We start from the raw sequence: 27,282 nt of genomic DNA on the forward strand, positions 1-27,282 counted from the left end.
CTTCCTAACTATACAAAAAGAATCGTTTATTATCACTTTAATAAACATTTCAACAATAATGCTCAATTGGATTGGATTTGACATTTTTTAATGACGAAGCTTGGTTCCATTTGTCGGGCTATGTGAATGGTCAGAATTATAGGACAGCGAGTTCAGAAAATTTACACATGTTTAATGAGACTTGTCTACATTTATTAAATGTGTCGGGATGGTAATATTTCGAAAGCTAATAATCGGTCTCATATTCCTTCATGATACGATTAACGCTGTTAGATAATGGACACAAATTTTAAAGCCCTTTTTGCAAGAGTTACGTGATGATGAGCTCCAAAATGGATATTTTCAACAAGATAGGGCGACGGCTCATACAACCGAACAGACGCCTAAATTTCTTAGGAGAGTTTTTTAGAGACCGTTTAATTAGCCGAGGATTATGGCCACCTCAGTTTCCGGATCTAAACCCTTTGAACTATTTTCTTTTCGGCTACATAAAATATAGCATCTACAAAAATAGACTCCAGAATATTTAGCACCTGCAAGAAGACATAGAAAATGAATCGAAAAATATTACTGAAGAGCAGTTACAGAATGTTTTTGAAAATATGGAAACACGAGTCAACCTGTCTAGAAAACCAAGGAATTTTCAACACCTTCTCTGAATAAATAAATCAATAATATTCTAATGTATTCATTTCAAATTATAACTTAGCCTAAATTTAAAAAAATCCTGAGAGATAATTTTCCTGATGTTACTCCAATGGCGTATAACCCTGTACTTTAGCTATGTCGAGCCCGCTATTTAATGTAATTATTCAAGATAGTCTGAGTATTCGCCAATAATTAAAGAATTTTTCTTCATAATTTAACGCCCTTTTGGTTGAAAAATTATTTAGAATAATCCCTTTCCTGTTTGCGACTCGTGAGAACATCAGGAACCCAAAACGGTTTTTTTAGAATACAATATTTCAAATAATAAAGGACTATTTGCTTGTCAAAAATTATTGTTTTTGATTATAATAAAGAATTAATAACAGAACTATTTATTATTTTGCAAATAGTTATAAACGCTGTAAACAAAGCAGATAACTTCACATTACACTTATATCACTATTTTTCACATCACACTTATATACTTCAAAATCATTTAAAAAAACATACGATCGTCTGATGAAATAAAAAAAAAATATTCTGTACTCAAGAGAGCCCTACATTTATCGGACAAAAATTAGGATTCGATATAAATAGATGCATAAGACTTCAGCTTAACACTTTGACAGATCATAAATCTGTACCTTAACATGACTCTGATAAGACTCCAATAATCCAAACTCCTAATCTGAATAGTTAAAAAAATTTCAAACAAACGGAAACAGAAGAGAGATTATTTAAACCCTCACAAAATCCAGCTACATATGCAAAACTTCCTAGCATCAAAATGGTGTTTAAGGATTTTTTTTATTCTTCTGAAATGAATAATTTTTAAGATATGCGAATATAGAGAGTTAAAATTGAAAATGTTCAAGTGCTGTTTTTTTGGTCTTGAGTCGATTGATTTAAATCACAAAAGATAAGAATAGATAAAGCATTCTTATCCTCAATAAAAGACATATCAAATTTTTGTGTACATGTATGCTTATAAATCTACAGAAAAGAGTTATTAAGATTACATATAAGATTTACTCGGTATCGCATGTTTTTTGACAATTACATATATAGTATGCTAATTTGAAAACGAACCACCTTCGATATTTTGGTCCTTACAGAAAATATGTAAATATACTAAAATACGTCAATTTTATTTTTAAGAGACACATTTTTTAAGTTAGTTTTTTATTAAATTGTATGCACCCTCCAGCGGAGGTGGAAAGAACCACTACAATCTTAAATGGGAAGAGTTGTTGAGTTTTATCTTATTTTAAAGATCTTTCAATTACATTTCCAAATGTTCTTGTTTTTTTTTTTCAATGACAGGTTTTCAAAAAATCATTTCAAAACCGTAAACAACCTTAGGTATTAACTGTATTGTAGAAATATTATTTATTAACGTTTTAAGTGTTCAAAATGCTGTTCGTTATTTTTTAAGCAGTAATAAGGTTTGTTTTCAAACTCCGCTCTAACATTCATAAAAACTTCTACTTGAATTTCCCTACACACAGCTGTAATTCTTCCCTCCAATTCCTTTCAATTGAAGATGAGATTTATAAACAACAGATTTAACATGCTACCAGAGAAAAAATCCAAAGGTGTTAAATCGGGCGATCGTGATGGTCACTTAATTCGTCCTATTCGATCAATCCATTTACCAGGAAACCTTCGTGTAACCAGTGTCTAACAGAAAGAAAATAGTGTAATGAAACTCTATCTTGTTGAAAATGAAGATGTTTTTGCAAAACGCTATTACCAACCTACAACTCGCAAAATATAATTTACAATAATAAATAACAATCTAACAAAAAACTCAAGAATTTCATCGTCGTTTTTTAATTGAACAGTTTTATTCTCACTGTTTTTTCTACAGGTAGAATATTTAAATAAATTAATTTACAAATACAAATAAAAACTAATATAATAATCTGTTGTTTATAAAACCCAACCACAAGATTTAGATTGCCTGCGAAAAATCTGCATGTAGGGAAATTAAAGTAGAAGTTTTTGTGAATATTAGAGTAGAGTTTGAAAACAGCCTTTATTACTGTTTCGAAAATAATGGACAACATTTTGAATACTTAAAATATTAGTAAACAATATTTCTACAATGCAATTGATATCAAGTTTGTTTACAATTTGGATGTAATTTTTCTAAAACTTCTCAATGAAAAAAAACAGACATATTTTGAAAAAATAATTTAAAGACCTTTAAAATGAAGTATAACTCAAACTCCCTTTCCCATTTAAGATTTTAGTGGTTGTTTCCACCCGTTCTAGAGAGTGCATTCAATTTAATATAAAACCGACTTGAATCGCACCCTTGAAAATAAAATCGACGTGTTTTTGCAGATTTACATACTTTCTATAAGAACCAAAATATCGAGGGTGGTTAATTTTCAAATTGACACGCTGTATAGCAAATTACATTAGTGCCCATCAATAAAATTAATTTACGTTCAGAATAGCAACTTAAAAAATCCAGAATTGTATAATGCAACTTTATACTATTATCATTATATTATACAATAAAGTTGTGAAGTACATTATTATGACCAGAACGTCAAGTTTATCTCCCGAAGCGTGCAACGCTGAGTGATGTAAGACGTGAGGGTTGTGTAAATGCGGTTTATGCGATTTCTTCCACTACTCGAAGTAACTAGATTTTTAAAAATTACAATAAAGTTACCTAAAATAAACATATACAAATCTGAAATATATTTAATCATAACATTAACGGTGATGTTTCATTTGACATTAATTTTCACAAAATAAAACAGCAATAGGACGATAATGGTATAATGTTCGATTAGCTAGCTAGGTAAATAATGAGCTATATGCGTGTCATACTACCTGTTACTCAACTGTTTTTAGAAAAAAACACCGAGAAAATGTGCTTTACAGTCATTCAACATATCTAATAATGTCTTTTAAAGCTGAGAGCGAAAAAATAGACGCCTAATGGCTAAAATATGCATTAAGCAATAAAACATTAATGATCAAGATATGTTTATCATGAAATATATTCTCTTGCAACTGTTCAGGAAAAATTTTAAATTTTTGATGGTGTTTGGCTCCTATTTCTCTATTCCCCATTTTTCAACATTTTTTATAACTGCAATAAAATAATTTGTTCTTTCTATATTTGAGCCCATCAACCCCAAAAATGAAAATCGATTGTCCTATCACTTCTAAACAATAAATATCTATAGTTTATGTGGAGAAGCATCAACAATGCGTTTATTTGAAAAATCCTCTTTTTGGAGAAACCACAAAAATCGACCATCATTGCTGGATCCCATCTTTTTTTTATTATTTGATAGATGTTATATGGTTGAATGCCGGATTTATGACGTGAGAATAATAAAACTTGATTTTATTATTTTCACTTCACGAATTTTACAACTTCTCCCATTTAACCAGCATAACATACTTACGAAACGGAAAATGCTTATGTGATCTAGTTAAGAAAAGTGGTGCTTATGCGACTTTCATTTTCAACATAGTATAAGAAAAATGCTGAAATTCGCAAAGTTAGAAAAGCCGCATCAGGTAGTGTTATTATTACGTAAATTCTAGAGCTCTTTACAGACCTTCTTGAACACTCAACCCAGTAAAGATACACTCGAATGTTTGTATTGGAAATTATGTTACCTAAACCTATTAACCTTCTCTCTGAAAGAGGTCATCAACCGCAGTCTTCAGTAAAACCCTCAGACCAGATCGGTCCAATCACCGAAAGGAATATCCCAAGCAACCTAACCAAAGATATACCGCCCACAAGCTAAGTTATACGTCTCCCATTAGATAACACTAGACGTTGTATCCAACTTCTCCCACTTATTTACAAAGATGTGTCTGATACACGACAAAATAACAAATTTAGTGCGGGTTTTCAGCCATTCATCTTCAAATTGGTAAAATTGCGGACGGAGAAAACACCGACTGTTTACCAAAACGACAGGTTTATGGGAAAAACAACATCATTTCGATTTGAAATTATTGTCTTGCGAAACAACCCCCGATACCTAAATTGATCTCATTTTCGAAAAAATTGGGATCACCAATTTCTCAAATGTCCATTGATGTGAATAATTATTTTTATAATTTGCTTTAGCAGCCCTTGGTGAGAATTCGTATCTGGCTGTCAAATTAATGTTCAAGGGTCACCAACCCCCGCGGTTTCATCTTCGTTCGCTTGGATGCACTGAAAGGAAATTTCCATTTAATCGCTGTTTTTCTCGCTGCGAATATTTATTTTTGGGGTGAGAAAAATTCGGCGCCGGAAAACGTTCATTTACTGCACCAAATTATAAACCTCAAAACTTCCAAGTTGGTATTTCCGGAGCGCTAAACTTGACAATACTTGATTTCAGCAACTTGTTGTCTAACTATTCCCTTAATCACCGCAGGCAAAGTTCCTCGATTGTCGCTACGAACTCCCTGGACTTCATTTTAAAATAAGAAACTTTATGCACCTTAACTTCCTGCATTGTTGCAAGTTTCAGTGTTTCAAAGTTCACAACTTTATTGCTTGGATTAAAATGTTGAAATTAAGAACCGGAAATAGATTTGATTTTTAAGCTGAAATTCAGGTTGAAAGGAAGGAAAGTTTTTTTATGGATGAAGTCCTTGGAACGAAATAATGATCTGTTTAATAAAGAAAAGTACACTTTTTTAAATCTACGAATGGGATAAATATCTAGATGCGGAATCGTTAATTGGACACTTAAACCACGTTTACAATGGCAGTGAAAGTTGAATAGAATTGGGAAAGTTTCGAAGTTGCTGGCAGTGTAAGGCTTTCGAACCGCTAGCATGGTGATTAAGATAATAACTCAAACGTTGTATTTATGGTTGGTTTTGGTGCACGTACTCGCACATTTACTGGTCGTTGGCGTCATTAAAAGAGAATTCTTTGAAATTTAGTGTTAAAATGAAAGTCACATTATAAAGAATTATATTTATGGAGATTAGTAACTCCAAAAAACATGCTACAATTTAAAAACTTAAGTAGTACGTATTTTCTTGTTAATTTGCCGTGTCTCTAGTATTATCTACATTTCTGCAACAATGGCTTTATCGAATTTATAGTTTTTCGATTCATTCAATTTTGGTATAATTTTTTAATTTTATTAAATTTATTTTTTTAAACTTATTCTTTCGTTCAATATGGAAAAGCCGCGATAAGAGTTTTTATGATGCATGTTATTCCGTTACGATTTTTTTAAACTCCTAAATGAACCTTTTTGAAACGTCAATTTTCATCATTAGTTCTTCTCTTCGTTTTTATACAGTAAATAGTTCTTATAATATTTAAAAAAAAATGAAATTTGGCACTTTGGTTTTTTGCGGGTATCTCCTGGACTTTTTTCGCCGAAAATAATTTTGTGAGGAGATGACTGAAAGAAGTTTGAACAATACTAGTTTTTTATATTCTATATACTTTTCTGACGAACGCCTGTTCTTTCTTAATGGTTACGTTAATAGACATAATTGCAGATACTGCGGTGATTCTAATCCTAGAATTGTGAGAGAACAGCAGTCACAGTGTCCAGAAAAGTTGAATGTTTGGACTGAGATTTTGGGAAATAATATCGTTGGTCCATTTTTCTCTACCTAATAACTTGACGGATGAATCTTATTTAAATATGCTTCACGATTCTATCTAGCCTCGCATTAAGGAGATTGTTTAAGATGGCAATCAGATCCCAGAGAATGATGTATTTTTTCAACGGTATGGCGCTTCGAGACATTATGTAGCTATTGTACGTAATTTTTTAAATCAACATTTTCCTGAACACTGGATTGGTAGAAGAGATTTCATTGAATGGCGTCCAAAATTGCTAGATTTAACACTATTGGACTTTTTCTTATGGACTCATTTAAAAAATATTATTTGTAAGATGACCTCTCTAGAAGATCTTCCTCACCGAATAGGGGTAGCGTGTGATGAAATAACCCCTCAAACGCTATAAAATGTTCAGGAAAATGTTGAGCAAACATTTTAGTAGTATTATTGTATGGAAGTAAATGGGTCAAAATATGAATAATTAAATAATTGAAAATTGTTTCAAAACTTACTATTTACTTCACCGACAGTTCCAACACGGTTTTGCATTACTTTTCACTCAGAACAAAAAAAAAAAACGTTTACAGAGAGAATTGAAATGCCTTCAAACTAAACTTGACCCGCCGTGCCATTTAAAATTCTCGAAAGAGGTTGCCACCTCGGGTAAGGGATGAACTTACATCCACGAGTTTATGTTCAAAAGATGTCCCTCTTAAAAAGAAAGTCGACCTGTCTAGAGGTTTTCCGGAAATGCATCGAGAATATTCCAAGTGGACTGTTTTAATTGGGACATCCTGAATGTTCAGCGGTTCAATAGTAAAGATCTCAACTATTTCTGAAGAGTCAGAATCTGAATTATCCAGAAAGTGCGCCTGAGTTTCACTCGAATCTCCAGAAACTTGAATTGACCCACTGTATTTTTATAATTTCAGACATTTTTTAAAATTTTATAATTAAGTTTTCAACACAATTATTTTCGTTTACTTGACATCAATCTTGATACCGAGTGAATTATATTCCATTTTGATGTAGACTGAGGTGTCGTATTCTTCGCTATGAGACTTCGTAGCGTTCGTAGCGATTTTGCGCTCAAATTACACAATGGAAAAGATTTATTTATTTCCTTTTTACCTACTTTCTTCTCTTTTAATCAAAAGTTCAGTGTTTCGAAACTTGGGCTTTATTGTGCTACCTATTTTTGACCATAATTTACGGAGATTTCAAGAAATGCATAAAATTCGCGAATAAAATCGTTGGCAGAAGAGAACGCAGGGATGGCAGGCATTTAAACGAATTAATTAGATTTAATAAATGTAACTAATCACAGTAGCGTAATAGAATATTCCAAATTATATTAAGCCATTTAGCATCTTTCACTTTCATGCAACAGGATCTAGTATAGGGATGTTGAACTAACATATAACATAGAATTGAGCTAAACATCGATCGAGAATCCTTTCCTGCTAAACTATATGATGCAACAAACGATATAATTAAGTAATTATTGTTTATTTAAACCAAAATTTAAAAAAAAAAATGTATTAAATTAGCCCTGGGTTAATGGCGGGCCAATATTAATAACACGCAGTTTGATATCGAGCTATTCGCTGTGACATCGAAATGGAATTAGCGTAACCGTAGAAACCTAATAAGCCGATATCAAATAGCAAATCGGATTCTTTACTAATCAAAACTCCTGAACTTCGTTGTGATTTCAAAATAATTCGAACGCCGATTTTCTAGTAACTTGACCTAAGACAAACTTTTTTAATCCTTCCTAAATTATCAAAAATTAGTTTTTTTTAATTGTAGATTGCATAGTAATATTACCATATAAGTCGTCGCAAAAAGTAAAAAACTACGTCTGTATTTCCTCTTTTTTTACAAGATAAAAGAGCAAATTTTCCACTTTTCGCAAGAAATTCCTCATTACTCTGCACTTTAATGTATATAGCAGTTCTTTGTTAAAACTCGAAATTCGACATTATAACGAAAATAAAAATAAAATTGAAACCATAACCACTCAAAGCCCACCCTCGCCACAACAATTTTATATCACAACTTTTAAAAATATGACGCGCTTTTTATATGCAAAACCATCCTCGTCGCTCTAATGGTTCTAATGCAAATGGTAATAAAAAGTTTTAGGCTTAATACTAAAAAAAGAAAATTTAATGAGAATCAGTGAGTCCTGTTTTCGCGATGTTTAATTGGAAGTGAAATATCAAGTTTATTATCAGAATTCGTCTAATTAAATTATAAAAAATAACGTCCCGTGATGTCGGGAAAATAATGAGATTAAACGGGCTTTAGCTAATTAGAATTGTTGTTTATTTTTTGAGGTTCTATTATGGGAGTTTGGTTTCAAGGGCCGGCAATATTGCTATTAAACTCAACTTTCAAGGGGACTTTGACAGAAATTTTGTTTCGCCATTAAAAATATTCCACCCAGTTTGCGGCCTTTTTATTACATCGATTTTCGCACATACAACGGTATGGTAATTAAACTTGACGAATTATACAACAGTTCGCATTGTAATATAATAATAAGGTACTAAAGGACCGAAATAACGATTAAAAATTAATTTCCCTTTAATTTCAACATGTCGGCGTTTTTCGCTTATATTCGAACTTGATTTACGATAATGGTTGACTAATCGTTTCTGTAGGGAAATTAGAGCGGGGAAGTAATATTCCAGCTATTTTTTCTGTTCAATGATTCGGAAGAACGGTGTCATTTACGACTTGAAAAATTTTCGATTCGGGGGAAATGAAGTTCGTTTCATCCGTTGTCCCCAAAACTTATATTGGTTCTTTACGTTCTTTCGAAGGTCGTAAAGCTGAAATTTGATATAAAAAAGAAATATATTGCACATTCAAGATTGGCAATGTCAGAAAAAAATCCAAGACGTGGATGTAATTCTATAAAAATCCATTTGGATTTAACGACTCCGCAGATATTTGACCGTATTTTTATATTCAGTCGTTTAAAGTTTTATGGCAGCAGCCAATCTTAGAAAGAGCTCTCGATGTTACTTGTAGAACGACTGATTTAACAATTTACTCTTTGTATTGGAACTCGTTGCGGTAGTGACTAGTTTGCTATTGGCTGATACAGCCAGACTAGCGCATAGTAGAAATATATTAAAAATACGACAGAGAGAGACGGGTCATTCGCTTTTGGGTATTACCGAATAAAAGTTAAAATGATAGTCATTCTGATGTCCAAGAATGAAAACTCTATTCCGCAAAAGCCAGAATGATCCAAGAAATCCTCACACATTCTCAGTTACGATTAGTTCAGGTTATGTTATGTGCCGTAAAACCAAAAAAAAGTCATTCTGTACAAATTATTCCTGCACCGCAGGTAGCAGTGTACTGTAATAAGCTGTGATAAACTTAACGTTACCCCTAACAGTAACCCATTACTGGATTTTGGCCAGTTCGTTGAAAAGTTGATGAGTTTGGTTTTCATTTCAGAAAAATGAAAAATTTGAGACTAACATCTAAGTCGAATATGCCAGCTTTTACCATTTTCTATAAATATTATTTAAATCAAAAAAGGTTAACAATCATGGTGAAAGGTATATGAACAAGACCACCGCCACGTGGAAAATGGTTGAAACCGAGATATAGCGGACATGTTAAACTATGTTACGTTTCCAGACATACTCCACATAAAACCAAAGCAAATAATGATTCTGACCACAAATTATATGACTCCACAGATAATAATTTTCAGTGGAGATACCTATGTGTGCTGGTGGTTAGATACTGCATCTAACTGCCATAATTTTCTCATAGCGAATTGTTCAGACTAAGGAAAAATTATGAAATTGTTATTATAAAAAATAATATTCGCAGTATCGACAATTTTCAGCTAATGATACGATCATGGGCAGATATTAAAGTTTTCAACATTTTAAGCGACTTTGTGGAAACCTTCTTATCGGTCGTTTATTGGCGGAGATCCATGCCTGTACTCACTGAAGTTTCAATCATTCGAGATCGATATTTGGGGTGAATAACCACGTCCGATATATTCATATGAAAGCTTGTTACGTCTATACATTTGATATCCACAACTTACCCACAAACATGTCGAATATCACCTGAACCAAATTTGGATCTCCAGTCGACAATCTCAGCCGTCCCAGAGTCCTGTAGATACAAGAAAAACTCATTACTTAGAAATTATAACATTTGTCCCGTCTAGCACCATCTGCAACGCAACTATGGATTGCGATAGTGTTGCTATGATAGCAAACATCGAAAGGATCTAATTATTAATAATTAGCAATAGTAGCGGCAAGTATATACACATTGAGTGATGTCACTGGAGGCTCAAAGATGTAGTGTCGCTAGATGTATACAAAGCTGAAATTTGAATTCCCCGAATACGGATTCCGGGTTGCTTGAAATATCCCCGGGGTCTGTTCATTTTAGTTGCAAACGCAGCCTAATTGGGAACTGGAGATGGAAAGTTTTCCAATTATGGGTTGTGTTTGTTAGTTTAAATTATATCTATCAGTTATCATGTTATATGTTTGAAGGATGTTATAATGTTTGCTGTAAAAGGAGGCTCTCAGATGACTGGTAATTAGTTTCCGATTAACTACCGATAATTTATTATAATAGCAAAGTGGCTTCAAATATAGATATGAAATTTCCAATTAATCAATGTCTTTATTCTTTATGTGCGAACTCGTTGTTTAAGTGACTTTAGAAACAGTCTCCTATTGGAGCAATGCAACCAATCCGACCATAATAGAGCCTCTTTAGAGATCTAAGCGAAAGAGATATGCTTACACATTTTTGATGCTCAGAAACTCATTCTGAGTAATTATTTTTATACAGAAAAATTATTAAAGTTAAAGTTGCATTTTTATGAAGTGTAGTAAGGATATTTCCATACCCATCTAAACTTTCATTAACTGTAGTTAGAGAATAATGACTTCAGATAAAAATGTTTCTCATCCGCTAAAAAGAAAAGAAAGAAGCATCTGGCATTTGAAAACCTACATCAATAATATAAAAAGCCACCTTACATGTGAACTTTTTTGACAAGAGAATCGGGTTAGTTTCCCTTTTCATTGCCCCGGAACGAGAGCCCAAATTTGAACAAATTTCCCGTCGTTAACCCTTCTCACGAGGACCTCTCCCGCTGTAAACACTGACAAAAGAAAATTATTAAAATACGCTCAACCAGGAGCAGAACAATTGGAAATTGTTGGACTAGAAAAATGATGCTCTTCCTGGACACACGACAATTCTGTTATTAAGGCTGCTTTTGAGGGAGTTCTGCGTGGGACATTCACGAAGTTTTTATTGTTTGATAACACGAATAAGCTACTGATATTTTCGTTTTATCGTTGACTATTAAATTTTATTATGCTTTTTATCTTTTGTTTCAGGTCAGACGAAAGACCTTTATTTTCATCTGAATGGTGAGTTTATCATGGGAACTTATTGAGTTTGTTTAAACCAATGCCGAGATACACTGCACGTCCCAAAGTGAAAGTAGTATTATCTCCATACGAAGAAAAATACCATCTGACATCGGCTCTTATCCGTTTCCCACATTCCTTTTTTATATTCTTTTGGTAGGTTTGCCGGCATATAGGAAAAATATTAAAGAAACTTGAGGACTGAATATAAATGTCGTAGTTTTCCGAAATTTCCATATTTTGATTAAATTTCCTTGCCGAATATGATTTTATGTATACCGTGTACGCGTCCATAAATGGACTTAAAAAATCTGGGTTAAAATTTGTGTCCTCCCAAATAAACAAGGTTGCAGAATACAGGTTTCACTGAGTTATTAATGGAAATTTGGTTTTAATTTTTTGTAAAAATACAAAGAGATCTAGAAAGGTTCTGGAAGAGAAAAACAAAACAAGTGTATCTAATTTATCTAGATCATTAATTTTATCCAAGTCGATTTCACATACTCTGAATGACGCGAAATCATGATAAAATAAAATTCTTCACAACTCCCTTCTTAACTTATTTATTTCAAAGCAATCAAATATAATAATAATCATACTTAGATTACGATTCTCCAAGAATATTATTTTTTATTTAATAATTTTTACATGTTTTGAAGGTAAGACAACTATAAAAAAATAATACTAGTCTAACAACAAATCTTACAGCTCTAATATTATATAGGAAACTACGGCGTCAATACATCAAAATGTATATAAACAAAAACTCGCAGTTTTAATCACAAACCAGATAATATTTATGAAGGTGACCCAGGCGAATAACTGGGACTGGTAGGTGTATAAGTAGGAGAAGTGGGAGAATATTTCGTACTCTGCGGAGAGTACTGAGGCGAGGTTGGTGAATAATTGGGAGATGAAGGAGAATACTTAGAACTCCCGGGAGTGTGCTGAGGGCTGCTAGGAGAATAGTTTGGACTCGTCGGCGAGTAGTTTGGAGAAGCTGGAGAATATTGGGGAGATGAGGGGGAATAGCTGGGGGAGGCTGGGGAATAGTTTGGTGAGGCCGGAGAGTAGCTTGGACTCGTAGGAGAATAACTAGGGGAATTAGGCGAGTACTGGGGAGAGGAAGGAGAATACCTTGGAGATGAAGGAGAGAAAGTTGAAGGTGAGGCTGGCGTGTATCTGGGGGAAGAAGGAGCATAGCTAGGAGACGTTGGAGAGTAACTTGGGGAAGTTGGAGAATAACTGGGAGAAGAAGGACTGTAAGAAGGAGATGTAGGAGAGTAGCTGGGAGAAGTTGGACTGTATGACGGTGAAGTCGGAGAATAACTAGGAGAAGTTGGACTGTAAGACGGAGAAGTAGGAGAATAGCTCGGCGAAGTTGGACTATAAGACGGAGAAGTAGGCGAATAACTCGGACTCGTTGGAGAATAGCTGGGTGAGGTAGGACTGTAAGAAGGAGATGTCGGCGAGTAACTCGGACTCGTCGGAGAATAACTTGGGGATGTGGGACTATACGAAGGAGAAGTTGGAGAGTAACTAGGGCTTGTGGGTGAATAACTGGGACTGGTAGGCGAGTACCTGGGACTCGCCGGAGAATAAGAGGGAGACGTAGGAGAGTAATGAGGACTCGTGGGGGAGTAGCCTGGGCTACTCGGCCCGTACCCAGGACTAGTCGGAGCGTACCCCGGAGAAGTTGGAGAGTACACTGGAGAGGTAGGCGTCATAGATGGTGAAGAAGGATTAAATGCCGGACTAGACGGGCAATAACCGGGCGACTGGCCAAAGGTGGACATTGCCGGAGAATGAGGAGTTGGCGACCAAGCACCGTAACCTGGGGACATACCTGAGGCATCTGAGGCTGCTGAGGGAGAGAATGCTGGGCCTCCCGGTGTCATGCCGCTGCCCATTAGATCTGAAATAAGTAAAAGGAAAGTTTAGTAGCCTAGAAATGTTCCTATCATGGAGAAAATGGAAGAAAATCACTTACTATGTGGGGACCATGCGCTAGCACTTCCAATAAACGGAGTAGCCCCCTGTGTCCACGGAGTCATCGCTCCTCCTGGGCTCATACTGGGCGTCGCCGCAGCACCAAAGAACATCCCCGAAGTTGCTTCTCCGCCTTGGGCTTGCGGAATGGGCATTCCCATTTTACATTTCTCAGCGTCTAAGAGCAAATCAAAGCATCCAGTGCCCATCCTAGGCAGCTGTCCCATAATTATGTTCTCTGACACTCCTCTCATGGGGTCCACCTCGGCATGGGCGGCCGCATCCATTAGTACGTCTACAGTTTCTTCGAAGGAACATCTCATGAGGGCTCCAGTGTCTTGTCTGTTTATACCATGACGGGTAATGGCCATCAAGTGACCTTTAGCTGTCATAACGTCACAAAGCAAAGCTAAGTGACGGTAATTTACATAGAGACCGTAGAACTGAAGAACGGCATTCATTTCTTTTTCCACAGATTTTCGAACAGCTTCGATACCCAGTACCTTAAGAGATGGAGAAACCAACACTATAATTTTATATTGCACCCCTGGAAAGTTCCAGAAGACTAACTCTGACTTGAAGAAAATGAAAGAGGGTATATTGGATAAGGGGACATAAAGTTAAAAGGCATAAGGAATAAAAATACTTACCGAGAAAATTTCACAGATGTCATTAGAAGCAGTTCTGACAGCATCTACGTCCCGCTCAGAAAGTACCCTCATCATGCTGGTACCGTCAGTTTCCAGCAACCACTCAGCTATGGCCTTAAATTCCCCAGTGTCAGTAATAATAATCCGCTTTTTAGAATCATTCTGCGGTAAGTGCATGTATACTTTGGTGATTGCTTCTATTCCCTGTAGAGTCATATCGCTTAACATGTTGGCTTCGATGCAGCGCAAGAACATATCATCATCCATTTTATCAACATCCTCCTCTCCTTCTCCAAACTTGCCGTCATCTCCGTTCATAATACGGATACGCAATACCAATTTATCAGCATTATCATCATTGAAAATGCAGTTCAAATCATCACCAAAACCTGCATTGATCTTTTCTGCAATCTGTTCCATGGTAAGTTTCTTATCTACCATTCGCTTTCTATCTAACTCAATACGCAATAACCAGGGAGAGATCCTCGTGGGATCGAAATCAGGCATTTCATAGTAGACATTAACGAAATCTTGATCCTCAGGAATTACCGTGTTTTGAGGGTCTGGATCATAATAAATTGCAGTATTAGCCGTGACCTTCCTCAAGGTCGTATGTTCAAGACGACACAAAACATTTTTGGCCTTTTCTGCATCTCTGGCTGCAGCTCCGGTTAAAAATACGGTCAAAGACGGAGCTTTAGGCTTCTTGGAAACGTTGATAATTTCTTTTAATCGAGGCACACCCAGAGTTACATTTTTCGATGATACACCAGCGAAATGGAAGGTGTTCAAAGTCATCTGGGTGGCAGGCTCACCAAGTGACTGGGCCGCTAAAGCGCCCACCATCTCACCTGGGTTCACTTGGGCTTGTTGGAAACGAGTCTCGATTTCGCCGAGCAACCACTCAAAGGCTTCTGTGGTGAGCCTATATTGCTCAGAAACGAGTTTCGCACACAAGGTGCTTCGCACCAAACACTGGAATAGAAGAGTAGCATTTTCGTTGGCCTGGATTGATATTCTGTCCTCCCCAACTACAATTATACATTTCCGCAAAAGCTCTCGCACTCCTTGAATAACCCTCAATGGAGACAAATCGGTAGTGGATTTCTTGTTAATATGGAAAATCTTCTGTACGTTCCAGATCATTCTTTGTAAATTGCACGGCAACACAACGCTCGAGTCTCCACTAGGAAAGATTTGCCTCAAGGCCTCTCTATCCTTTTGCAACTGCTCCCATTCCTTTTCCAATTCAGCGATTACATCTCCAGAACTCATAATTTCCTTTATGATGTCCTCATTGAAAACTTTTCTTAAATATCTCTCATTACTTGGATCGAAACGATATTTCTTCTCAAACGACTTGGTGCTCAATTTAATGGTGGGCAAGGACTGGAATTCCACCATCTCCCCACACAACCCGTCCTCACCATAACGCAACTGAATAAGTTGGCCAACAGAGTTTCGGACAGTTCCATCATAGTTGACCATAACGGACTCCATAGCCTTTATCAGACGACGCTGGATGTAACCAGTTTCGGCGGTCTTTACAGCGGTATCAATGAGACCTTCACGACCTCCCATAGCGTGGAAATAAAACTCTGAAGGAGTCAAACCAGCAAGGTATGAATTCTCCACGAAACCTTTGGACTCAGGACCGTAATCATCTTTGATGAAGTGCGGTAAACTCCTCTTCCTAAACCCGAAAGGAATACGCTTTCCTTCAACGTTCTGCTGCCCCACACAAGCAATAACTTGAGAGATATTAATATTGGATCCTTTGGAACCAGAAACCACCATAGCCTTTAAGTTGTTGTACTCAGTAAGAGACTTCTTAGCAGAGCCTCCAGTTTTATCACGAGCATCATTTAAAATCCTGTTGACTTGATTTTCAAAGGTCTGACGTAAGGTATTACCAGGTGTGGGCTCCAGTTCCATATTATGAGCTTTCTGGATGACTTCTATTACATCTTCTTTGGCTTTTTTGATCGCCTTTTGAATTTCCAAATAAGTCATCGGATCAGCAATGGTATCTCCAATACCGATACTGTGACCTTCAAGCAGCAGCCAGTTGTTTATTACAGTCTGGATATTTCCGTAGAAGCGACCGCAAACTTCGTGTCCCAATTCCAAGAAGCAAATATGAAGCAATGAGCCTGCAGAAGCTCCTAGAGACTTCTTGCAAAGAATACCCATTACAAGTTCTCCGTTTTCCACCATAACTTTAGTATCTCCAGGGGAAATCCATTTGTATGGTCCATCATCTTCATCATCTGGATGAGTTGAGTGGGTTCTGATCATATTGACATTTCCCGGGATGATCAACGAGAAAAGCTGCTTTCCAGTCCATAAAGGTTTAGGCTTTAGAATAGCTGGTCGGGGCATGCGCCCATCCCAAATGGGAAGGAACATAAGCAAATTCATCATCTGCTCCTTTTCAATGAACACATCCCTCTTTGTCATTTTGCGCACAGCACATAAGGTGTCCTGAACAATACCCATTACAGGTTTGTTACATTGGGGAGTGATAATCTGACGAGGGGTGATATGTAAATTTTCTAATTCAGCTCTAGTCTCCATGCTCTGAGCCACGTGCAAGTTCATTTCATCCCCATCAAAATCAGCGTTATAGGGAGAAGTGCAAGACAAATTCATTCGAAAAGTTGACCAAGGAAGAACTTTAACTCTGTGACCCATCATACTCATTTTATGTAAAGTTGGTTGACGATTAAAGATAACTAAGTCTCCATCACGAATGTGTCGTTCCACTCTGGAATTATTGGTCTAAAAGTTGTGGATTTGGAAAAAATTGTAACCGCACTCACTTGTAACCGCATTGTAGATGCAAATCAGACGACTTAGGGTGATAACGCAAGTCAATCCTCTCGCCATTATCTCGGATGATGTATTTTGCACCGGGATATTGAGAATGGCCCCTTTGGACCAGTTCAAGCATTCTACAATTTTGATATAATTAAATGAATGTCTGGAAAATGGGGAAGGGACTCACTTTTCAAAATTAAAGGGAGTGACTATTTCCGGGAAAGTCATGTTTTGGGCAATACTCCTAGGGACCCCTACTTGATCGATCCGGAGATTTGGATCGGGGGTGATGACAGTACGAGCAGAAAAATCCACACGTTTACCCATAAGGTTACCTCTGATTCTCCCTTCTTTACCCTTGAGACGGGCTTTGATTGACTTTAAAGGTTTACCGGACTTTTGCATGGCCCTGAAGTCAGAATTTTGAATATTACGTGGATCAACTGGTTTTAGGGAGGTATCAAATTGCATTGAGGGAAGTTTTGCAGATGATTTTAACTAACAGATCATCATCTTAGGCTCCGATCAAATTTTATCATACATTACCATTGCACAAATTAGATTTCAATCAGGGATATCATGCAGCTGAAGATGAGCTATAAAGGAAAGGATACCTTGTTAACTTTCTGAGAGAAGTCCAAAATAGGCAAGAAAATTATTATCAAACGTAAACCCCCCCAATGCGAGTTTTCAATCTCCCAAAACCACCTAGGAATTCCGTCCACAACCGAGTTCGCAACTTTGCATTACCTGGGAAGTCCAGGCATATCATTGTCGACCAGCGTTGCCACATGGAACTGCAACATCTTAACATTTTCAACTAAAATATGAGTGGCAGCGCCAGATGTTTCATTTTTTTCAAGCTCGGCATTAATTTTTATAATATCGGCTAATTTATGAGTTAAATCGTCCTGGTTTCTAGCCGAGCCGTTCATAACCACCGCGGGCCTAACCGGAAGGGGGGGAACCGGCAACACTGTGGCGATCATCCAATCCGGGCGGGCGTATTTTGGGTCCATTCCAAGAATGAAACATTCCTCGTCTACAAAGCGAAACATGGAAAATGTATTAAGGCCGTTAGGCAAACTGGCTGCCGAGATATCCTAAATTAGGATTTCTCTGGATTGTTTGGCAACGATACTTGTTTGTTTTATTACCCGCTTGAAGGATGTTTACAGGCCCGCGAAGCAAAACTTTGGCACATTCTTTACATTTAAATAGTTGCGGTTGAAATTGCTTGCGATTTTTCCGGCCTCCAGGATTTCATGTAGGTCATATATGGTTAATAAAATCGATATCTTCACAGCCCATTTTTCTTCCCCTTTCCGGTCAATTAATATTAAATAATGGGGTCCCTAGATGGTGATATAACTCACTCCGCATGATATAATTCATCCCAACTATTATCAAAAGAAATATCGCCCTTTAATTTATATAAAACGTTAAATAATGAGCTTTTCTTGTCGATTGGGGATTTGCTAAAATGAAAAGATCCACAAAAGAGGAAATGGTCTGATCAGATGGTTGACATTAAGGGGGAATTTATTATTCCTAAACCCCTCCGGAACATATAAACTCTTATATAATATTGGCAGAATATCCGGATGTGATTTCCTTCTAGGTTTGTATACCACCCTATTATCGCGCCTACGCCAAGTCTATATTTGCCAATCTTGTTTAGAAAAAATCGCAAGGGACGAAAAAATAAATAAACCACAGGAAGTTTACCTACCCCTTGAATTTTCAACTAACGAAAAATTTTAGGTGACATTGCGTCATCTCACAAATAAGGCTTAAATAGGCATCGCAAATACCACACATGGCAGAAATATGGGGACGATAAGCAAAAATCCACAAAAAGAACTTCCACAATATATCACTTCCAAAGTCATTTGTCGTCGCGTATCACCCTCATAGAAAACTTCCAGTGCGACATTCTTATCAATACCTTTCCGCACCGAAATCGGCATCAAGTTTTGGAACTTATTAAAGAAGAAATTGTTATTTTTCGAAGGCGAGAGTTTCGATTTCGCTGCACAAAAATCTCACTTGACTCAGTCTGTATTGGGATTTCAATAAGCAGAAATTGTTGGAAATGAGATCTAACAACGCCATGGCCATTGCAAATTCAAAAAATTTCTGTTAAATGTTATTATTATTTTCGCAAAAAATGTACCGCGTATATGAAAAAACAAAGCCATAGCGGTTGCGGCCAATAAATGCCCAGTAGTGGGGGATGAATTTGATTGATGGTTAGTGCTATGCCAATTTTGATATACACGAGGGAGCAAATTCGCGTTGATGACAATTAATATTGGCCACAATATAGTTTCATTACATTATCTTCCCGGCAAAACCCTGGGCGCCATTTCGATGAAAAAGATCACTGTTTTTTGAAATTTTCAATGATAGCTAGAGAGCAATTTTTAGTGGTTATTACCGGACAAACTGGATTGTTATTACTGTGCATCAACGCCCCGAAATTCAAATGCATCCGGCGTTTGGCAATAACATGTACCGAAAAAGGGGGATTTACTATCGGGCAAATGCGACTACCATTCGGTGAAAAATTGAACGGTGTAGACTATATTCCACTTTAAATGCTACGGGTTACATGTGAGAGTGGCGATTAATAAATCCTTCTTTGCAGCTTGCGAATTTATGAATGTATGGAAATTTTTGTGTTGGAATGCTTTAGGAGCACTCCAATTGAAATTGATGGGATAACTTGGTAATAAAGTTTGGGTGCTTTGTTTTGAAAAAATGGATCACTTGGACGAGCATCAATTTGAGTAATCAAAAGGTGTAAAATCTTTAATTTCACTTTAGTTGAGGGGCACCAAAAAAAATGCACGTTTCATAAGGTCAATTTATCAGTTTAGTGAAGCTTCCCGCAAACAACTTTCTCGATTATTCAAGCTTTTCAAAAAGTATTCAGTTTGTTTTGTTAGGCAAACGTAGTTAAAGCTGTATATTGCCCCTATGAAAGAGCTGCAAATTTCTATCCAACACCATTTAGAGTTCCAGCACTTTTTCCATTTTCGTTGCAAGCATTGTTAGTTCTGGATATTGAGAATTATTTTTTTGACGTGTTAAACACCGCAGAAATAATTTTCATGGAGCGAGGTGTAAATAAAATTTCGAAGCTTAGCTTATACTAAAGCCTACATATATAGAGTGACTAATCGAAAAACTATGAGAAGGAAGGAAGAATAACGGTAAAGATGTTGTTAAAAAGAAACCTAAAATAACCAAGTTTATTTACGGAGGTTGGTGAATAACATTTTTGACATTTACTTCAGGGATACGGTAAACTTTTGAGCAAAATCTATACAATCTTTGCATCTTTCAAGAAATGAATTAGTGAAATTTCAAGACTTTGTATTGTCTAAATGTTTTTTTTTCTAGAGAATATTTTCTTACTAAGATCCTTCCAGATAAACAAAGTTAACTATTTCACATTTTTTCAACAAGATATATTGCTGGTAGTTTGTATTTTTGAAAGATACCCTCTATTAGAGAGCCTACACAAAGTGCATCTATAAAATTCATACATTTTTTATTAATTTAGTTAATCACAGCCACCGTTAAAACGAGAAGAATGTGCCAAGATTACATAGAAAAACGCTAATTAACAAATCAGCTTTTCCTGTAATAGCCTTTAGGAAGGTCTCAAATATATTTTTATCCCCTACGTCGATAGATGCCAAAGCCTAGTTTAAATTCATGAAAATACCAGGGAAAACCGCAGAAAATAAACCGTAGCTGTCAGACACAACAAATTTACAGAAAAAATACCCCTTATTGAAAAAATAAATAAGCGCCATAGAAAGCTGACTCACCGGTAATGTGCTTGAAAATCTCCCAGACCCTTTCGGCTGTCAAAGGGATCTTTTTTTCCTGTGAATCTTCGTTGACGTGTTTCCATTCGGCTGTCAAATCCAATCCACTGCGCCGGATACTCGGCTGATACCGACCGCAACCGCCGTGGCTTTGTTTCTTGTTGGGATCCGCTTGGTCACCGTCCTTCTTGATGTCCATTTCGTCACCACCCTCACAGATGTTTTTACCCTTACACAAGTCGTACACGAAGGCCAAACGGCGGCGAGGTTGTCCTTTGGACTTCATTATTATTTCGCGAATTTTAGGATTGGTCTGTAAACCAAAAATATTCACTTCTATAAATCAAGAACATTATGAAACTATTAAGGAAAACTGCAAATTTAGTGCAGCAATAAATATCCTTGTAATAATATTAATCTTCAACAAGGGCTCCAAAGTAATTTGATATAATGCTACAAACTTCTGTATTTACCAGAAAGTTATCTATTTTATAGAGTAATGTGCCCTGGGGATCAAAGACTGATCTCAAGTTTATGCATTAATTTAATCTTTGCTCCAGAAAAGGATCTAAGCAGTTCAATATTTTGCTTTTCAGATTACCTTTGAGAACTTCCAGATTAAACGATTAGAGACACTTTTATAAGAATTAAGTTTTGATAACTAAATTCTTTTTAGATATACCATAATGAATTAAAAACTAAGACTACTTACCGGACTGACTAACAATTTACTGCAATAAAAACATACACATCTCATAATTTTAATAATTTTGGTAATAAAACCAATGTGAAATACGGGTTTAGCTAGTTCGATGTGTCCGAAATGTCCCGGACAGTCGGTCATGTTACCAGCGCAAGTTTGACACCTAGATTGGCGATCGATAACCCCTTGACGGGGGTCCATAAGACCCCCAAGTTTGGGGCGCCCTGCCTCCATGGTTTCTGGATAGCGGATGCCCCCTTCTGTGACTGACATTCGCCTCTGAAAGATAAGAGAAAACATTGTTCTTAATTCGTACATTTGGTTCACTGATTAGTAAAATTTTAAAAAATTGGGAAAAATAGAAGCATTCAGGTTTATAATTACATTTAACTTATTCTTAGGGTTTCTGGAATTATGTAACACACGTTGCCCCAATTTTACTCCTTGCCCACTTAGAAGTAGATAGACAATCAGAAATTAAGATGACTATAAGTCAAGGTTAATTGAAGATAAGAAACACACATGGTGTTAAGAGCTTCAGAAATTTTGGGAATTTTTTTACAGCTTTTGCAGTTTTTTTGATATATTTAGTACACACTGTGGGAGAGCTGATTTTTATCATAAATCTGGTAAATGTACTATAGAAAATTTACATACAAAATGATATAGTTTTGGAACTCACGCCTTACTGTGATGTTAGAAATAAAAATGTTAATATTAATATTATTATATTTATTATTAGTTTACCCTCAGTCAATAGCATTAATTAATTTAAAATTTTTAAATCCTTTTTCAATAAAAAAAAATATATATTACATTTCAGGTATAATTTTTCAGGACATAAAACATTTGATAACTTTTTTGCAAAAGCTTGAAAAGAAGTAAGTTGGTAGACACTTTGTGAAATCCAAAATGACAGGATGAAATACTACAAAAAAAAAATAGTTGCACTTAGCCCCAAATTCCGTTTTCAATGAGCGGGTTAGGTGAATAGTCCTGTATGTAGAGGAGTCCCATAGCATAACACAAAATCATTTGGTCAACTCTAAGAAAATATGGCAGGCATTGTGATGACCATATTTGTCAAATTTTCTGACTATTGTAAAGGGAAATTTGAATATCATCACAAAAAAAATTATGTTGCATAAATCTACATCATCTTGGTGGACGGACTTTTACATAAGAACATTTATACTTTCAGCAGCACAAAATATGTGTGGTTAGGAGAGATGTTTTCTTAACAAAGCTCTCGTAATGAGAATTATGCTTATGCTTAAGTATTCTCCCCCACTTCATCAAACACTATACCAACTTCAACAAATTATGTTTTCGTTGAATCCTTGTGCATTTTTGTAAAACATGTGCAACTCGAAATGAATAAGATAGATATGCCAAAGACTTGATTAAAAAAAAGAAATTTGCATCTAAGGAACCTAATCGGAGCAAAAGTATTGCAACATTGCAAAATTCCATATCTCATATTGCATTTTTCACTTGAAATCACGTTTCTGAGCACTAAAAACAGATAGGGAGACATAGAGAAGCCGCTTGTCCCTTCAAAGCCAAAGGGCTATTTTTGTTTTGATAGGTTTGAAGGTTAGGTCTTGTTAAGGGTACTCTAACACGTTTTGTAGGGCTACTTATGTAAATTTTTACATATTCTGGGTAAGAAAACACCTTCAAGATAGTGAAACAAATTGAAAACACATGGTAAAATTGCTAGAAATAGGAAATTTTCAAATGAACTAGACGTTTGCAATGGGCATCAAAACAAAAATACTCACAATTTCATCAGGACTGAGGATACCAAACTGCACTTTCTTCACGGTCCTTAAAGGGGCCTTGGAGTCCCCAGTGAACGCCATTTCGGCGTTTTATACTCCTAAATCCCTAGAATATGTAGATTTTAATGAATTTATTCACAGAAAATAGCCAAAACAACAAAGTAAAATGGCGGCTGAACCAGACTGACGACGCGAAACGTTCGCGTCGGCAGAGCAGATAGCAGACATCGGGTCGGCCGAATACCGAATGAGCGCGAACGAGATGGAAGATGATGCGCATGTCGATTCGTTATCTTCCATCGTACACGAACTTGAGACAGGGACGTATTAAGGCGACAATAGCGACGTGATTTATATTTAACGGAATTACAGTATTTTAAATAATTTTTATCATTGATATTTAGCAGAAAGTCAAATGTAATTTATTTATGAAAGTAAGAAAAATACATGAATCTTAAATATTGATTAAAATTTCTACCGATTTTAAAACTGAATAGGCGCTTTCCTTCCACCCATTTTGATTCTATTTTATAATAAACCAAGACATATTGAGCAATTAGCAACAAATTAACAACAATCTTCAAATCAAGAATACTTTACAGTTTCCAAATGCCTGTGATGTTAATTGAAATTTGCTCAAAAGTACCCTCAAATTTTATTAAGAATGAATAATTATAGTGGTCCTCAATACTGTCCTGAAGTAGGTTCGCATCTTGTAGAGGTCAGTGGGCCTGTGCAAGTCGTTATCGACACTTCAGCTACACGACGATCAATAAATAAGGGAGCGATTGTAAATTCCTATGCCTGACGTACAGCGACGGAAAGTTGGTTTTTATGTAGGCAACCGAAGAAACGTTCCCGGATAAAATTTGAAAATGGCGATGATGTACTTTGTATTTTTAATATTTTTTTTGTTATGAGTTTTTTTAAAGTTTAGGTTTTAAGTTTTTCTTAATGGCCTATCTATCCATTTCGCGTTAATATTTAAACGGTAAATAGTGCTAACATAAGCAGAAAAAATCTTTGATACACATGTCTTGAAGATTAAAAAATTATTCATTTTCTCGATTTCTTATTTCAGTTCTAAATTATTATTATACAACTTTCACATAACTTCACTGAGATCAAACTTGTTTCGTCACAAAATAGGCGAGGGTAAATCACATGCAAATACAACGTATACAGTAGATTTAATGAGCATTATTGCCATATCTATAAAAACGCGGAAAAATCGAGTTTATCTAAATCACCCCAAACGGTCGATTCACCTCATTTGGCAGTAACTAACGCGCTATCAAACCGTAAACGTAGGACGTTGATTAAGCCATTTACTATCTACAATGTGACATTGACAACAGATAACAGATGAATTTATTTAAGATATTCCTCTGATACAGAGTACTTGATATTGATAATTTGAGTACTTAAAGGTTTTTACATTTTTTTAGATGAACTAACCTGGTAATTGCATCGAACGATACTTAGTCATTTTAGATGTGATAAGATGTCTCGCTTTCGAGAAATCGAGATAAACATTTAATAATATTTTTAAATGAAGTTAATAATAAATAATGTTCTTGTTTCGAATTTTTACTATTTTACTTCAGATTCTGAAATATGATTACCGCTTAGCTCGTTTACTTGTCCAACAAGAATACAGAAGTAATTTTTTTCTCTTAATTTTTTCATCATTTTGATCCAGACAATGACCTACCCTTAATAGAATGGCTGAAGCAAATTCAAAAGAAAGATAATGATAACAACATTCCAGATCATTTTCCGTGTTCCGAAAACGACTTTAATGAAATTGTGCATAACAATAACAGTGTCGTGACTGTCGAATACCTCAATGATGATGCTACTTTCGTTTATGACTTTTTTCGGTTCGTATTGATGACCTAGAAGAAGATAAAGATCAAGCTGAACCAGTGATTATACTCGTATACGGTGGACGTAAAATGTGAAATATATTAAATAAAATCCATAGAGATAAAAGAAAAAAAATGCTAGGACACGTCAACCTTAATTTATAAATACGAAAATTTTGACATAAAAAGATTTATCATGACGTCATTAATGTCGTAGATATGACGTCATACCCTGTTTTTTAAATTACAACTCCAATTTTTGATATGGCCAATTGACAGATATAACAATTGTGTATATAGGACGATTAAATTTTAAATAAGTTACATAATAATTTTTTTTGTTGAAAAAACAAAATTTCTATATACTCAGGATAATTGGTTCTTTTCTAGAATTTTATTTTCGGATGAAACAACATTTTGCTTAAATAAATCTATTCATCGACATAATTGTCACTACTGGTCTGCAGACAATCTTTATTGGATGCAGATTTTGCAAATACAATATCCGCAAAAACTCAATGTATGGATAGATATAATCTGCCACAAGTTCATCGGTTTATTTTTCATAGACAGGAACTTAAACAATGCATCATACTTGCACATTTCCAAACCAAAATAATTCCATCAATAGCCGCAATTTTTCTTGTAGAAAATGTGGAACAAGTAGCCAATAATGTTTAGTTCCAACAAGATGGTGCACCACCACATTATGCTATAGCTGTGAAAGGGTTTTCCCTAAAAGATCGATCGGTAGAAAAGAAGCGATAAAATGACCGCGACGATCTCCAGATTTTACGCTGCTCGATTTTTGTTTTGTGGGCTTACTTAAAAGGGTTCGTTTACGATAATATACCACCAAATTTAAATAATTTACACCTTAGAATTCAAACAAAATTAGAATTAATAACAGAAGCAATATTGGATAGTTCCATAAAAGAGTTCGAAGAACGACTGAGTCATTGCCAAATAGTTGCTAGTGCCCAATATAATCATTTATTGTAGAAATTTCAATTTTATTTGATGTAATAGTGGGTTACTTTATTTTGTATAAAATAATTTTATTTTTTAAGGAAATTGTAGATTCAATTTCAGTTCTGAGTATCTCGTTATATCCTTTGTTGAATTAACTTTCATTTGATATACTACAAAGGATATATTTCCATTTGAAAAAAAAAGTTATTAGTGGTAGCCGCATAGGGATGAAAAATTTGAACATCGAAAATAATTCATTAAATGCCTCTTTTTTAAATAAAATTATAAGTGTTTAAGCATTTTTTAAAAAATATCAGGCATGTGAAAGTTTTAAACGTGTTGCAATATTTTTTACAAGCGTTCTATATGTCAGACCATATACTTATTGAGTGACATGTTACTTATTTATAAATTATCGTACATTTCACCTTTATAGCATAATTTAGTTACGTCATTAATGAAAATGATTATCTAAATTTGCTGATGTTTATTTATGATCTTTTAGTGGGTCCAAATCTAAATCGTCAACATCGGCTGTAGTCTCGAGACGAAATAGAGTAATATCGGAAAGTAAATAAATTGACCAATACAGGTAAAACATGTAAGGAATTTCGATTTTAACGCGCAAAGTTATTGTGTTTTCGTTTTTTTCCACGTATTTACATTGGTGTTTTTTGCTCTGATACTGACAGTGAAATTGATATTAATCTAAACATCTAATTGAAGACATCGGCCAGACTGACTCCACCCACTTCGTTGTTGGTCTTTCTGGAGGGGCATATTAAATCTTGTGCGGTCTTTTTCCCATTTGTATAATTCCTATAGTTTGACTTGAACTGGTGATACCTGTGCATAGGAGTTAATACCAACCAACATGTTGAGAGTTTTCGTAATTTTCTTTAGTTTAAGACTCCACAAAATGTTCTAGATGGATTAACAGAAGTGGAATCACGTATAAATTCGATTAAATTAACGAAAATTAAACAAACT

General features: G+C 35.4%; 2 protein-coding genes across 2 annotated transcripts in view; one reads left to right on the top strand and one right to left on the bottom strand.

Moving 5' to 3' along the window:
- The window catches only part of LOC136413817 (limbic system-associated membrane protein-like), a 252,321-nt gene that overhangs the window by 33,098 nt on the left and 191,941 nt on the right, over positions 1–27,282 (top strand). Inside the window, exon 2 of the mRNA XM_066397542.1 lies at positions 11,632–11,664. The gene's annotated coding sequence lies outside the window, so the exon portion shown is untranslated. The remainder of the gene's footprint in view (positions 1–11,631; positions 11,665–27,282) is intronic.
- RpII215 (RNA polymerase II subunit RpII215) lies at positions 12,217–23,833 on the bottom strand. The gene is made up of 9 exons (XM_066397505.1): positions 23,453–23,833; positions 21,678–21,947; positions 20,966–21,278; positions 17,874–18,165; positions 17,311–17,532; positions 17,126–17,257; positions 14,304–17,070; positions 13,655–14,156; positions 12,217–13,579 (listed from the first exon to the last, which is right to left on the bottom strand). Exons 1-9 carry the CDS (start codon positions 23,531–23,533, stop codon positions 12,462–12,464), a joined length of 5,697 nt encoding a protein of 1,898 aa, XP_066253602.1. The 5' UTR covers positions 23,534–23,833; the 3' UTR covers positions 12,217–12,461.

This window comes from Euwallacea similis, chromosome 15 (genome assembly GCF_039881205.1).
Source record: "Euwallacea similis isolate ESF13 chromosome 15, ESF131.1, whole genome shotgun sequence".
Lineage (NCBI taxonomy): Eukaryota > Metazoa > Arthropoda > Insecta > Coleoptera > Curculionidae > Euwallacea > Euwallacea similis.

Coding starts and splice junctions, on each gene's coding strand:
- RpII215 (XM_066397505.1), bottom strand. CDS start 23,533: ATGGCGTTCACTGGGGACTCCAAGGCCCCTTTAAGGACCGTGAAGAAA. Junction 18,166..20,965: donor GATTTTCAAGCACATTACCG/GTGAGTCAGCTT, acceptor TTCGCTTTGTAG/ACGAGGAATGTTTCATTCTT. Junction 13,580..13,654: donor TAGCGCATGGTCCCCACATA/GTAAGTGATTTT, acceptor TACTTATTTCAG/ATCTAATGGGCAGCGGCATG.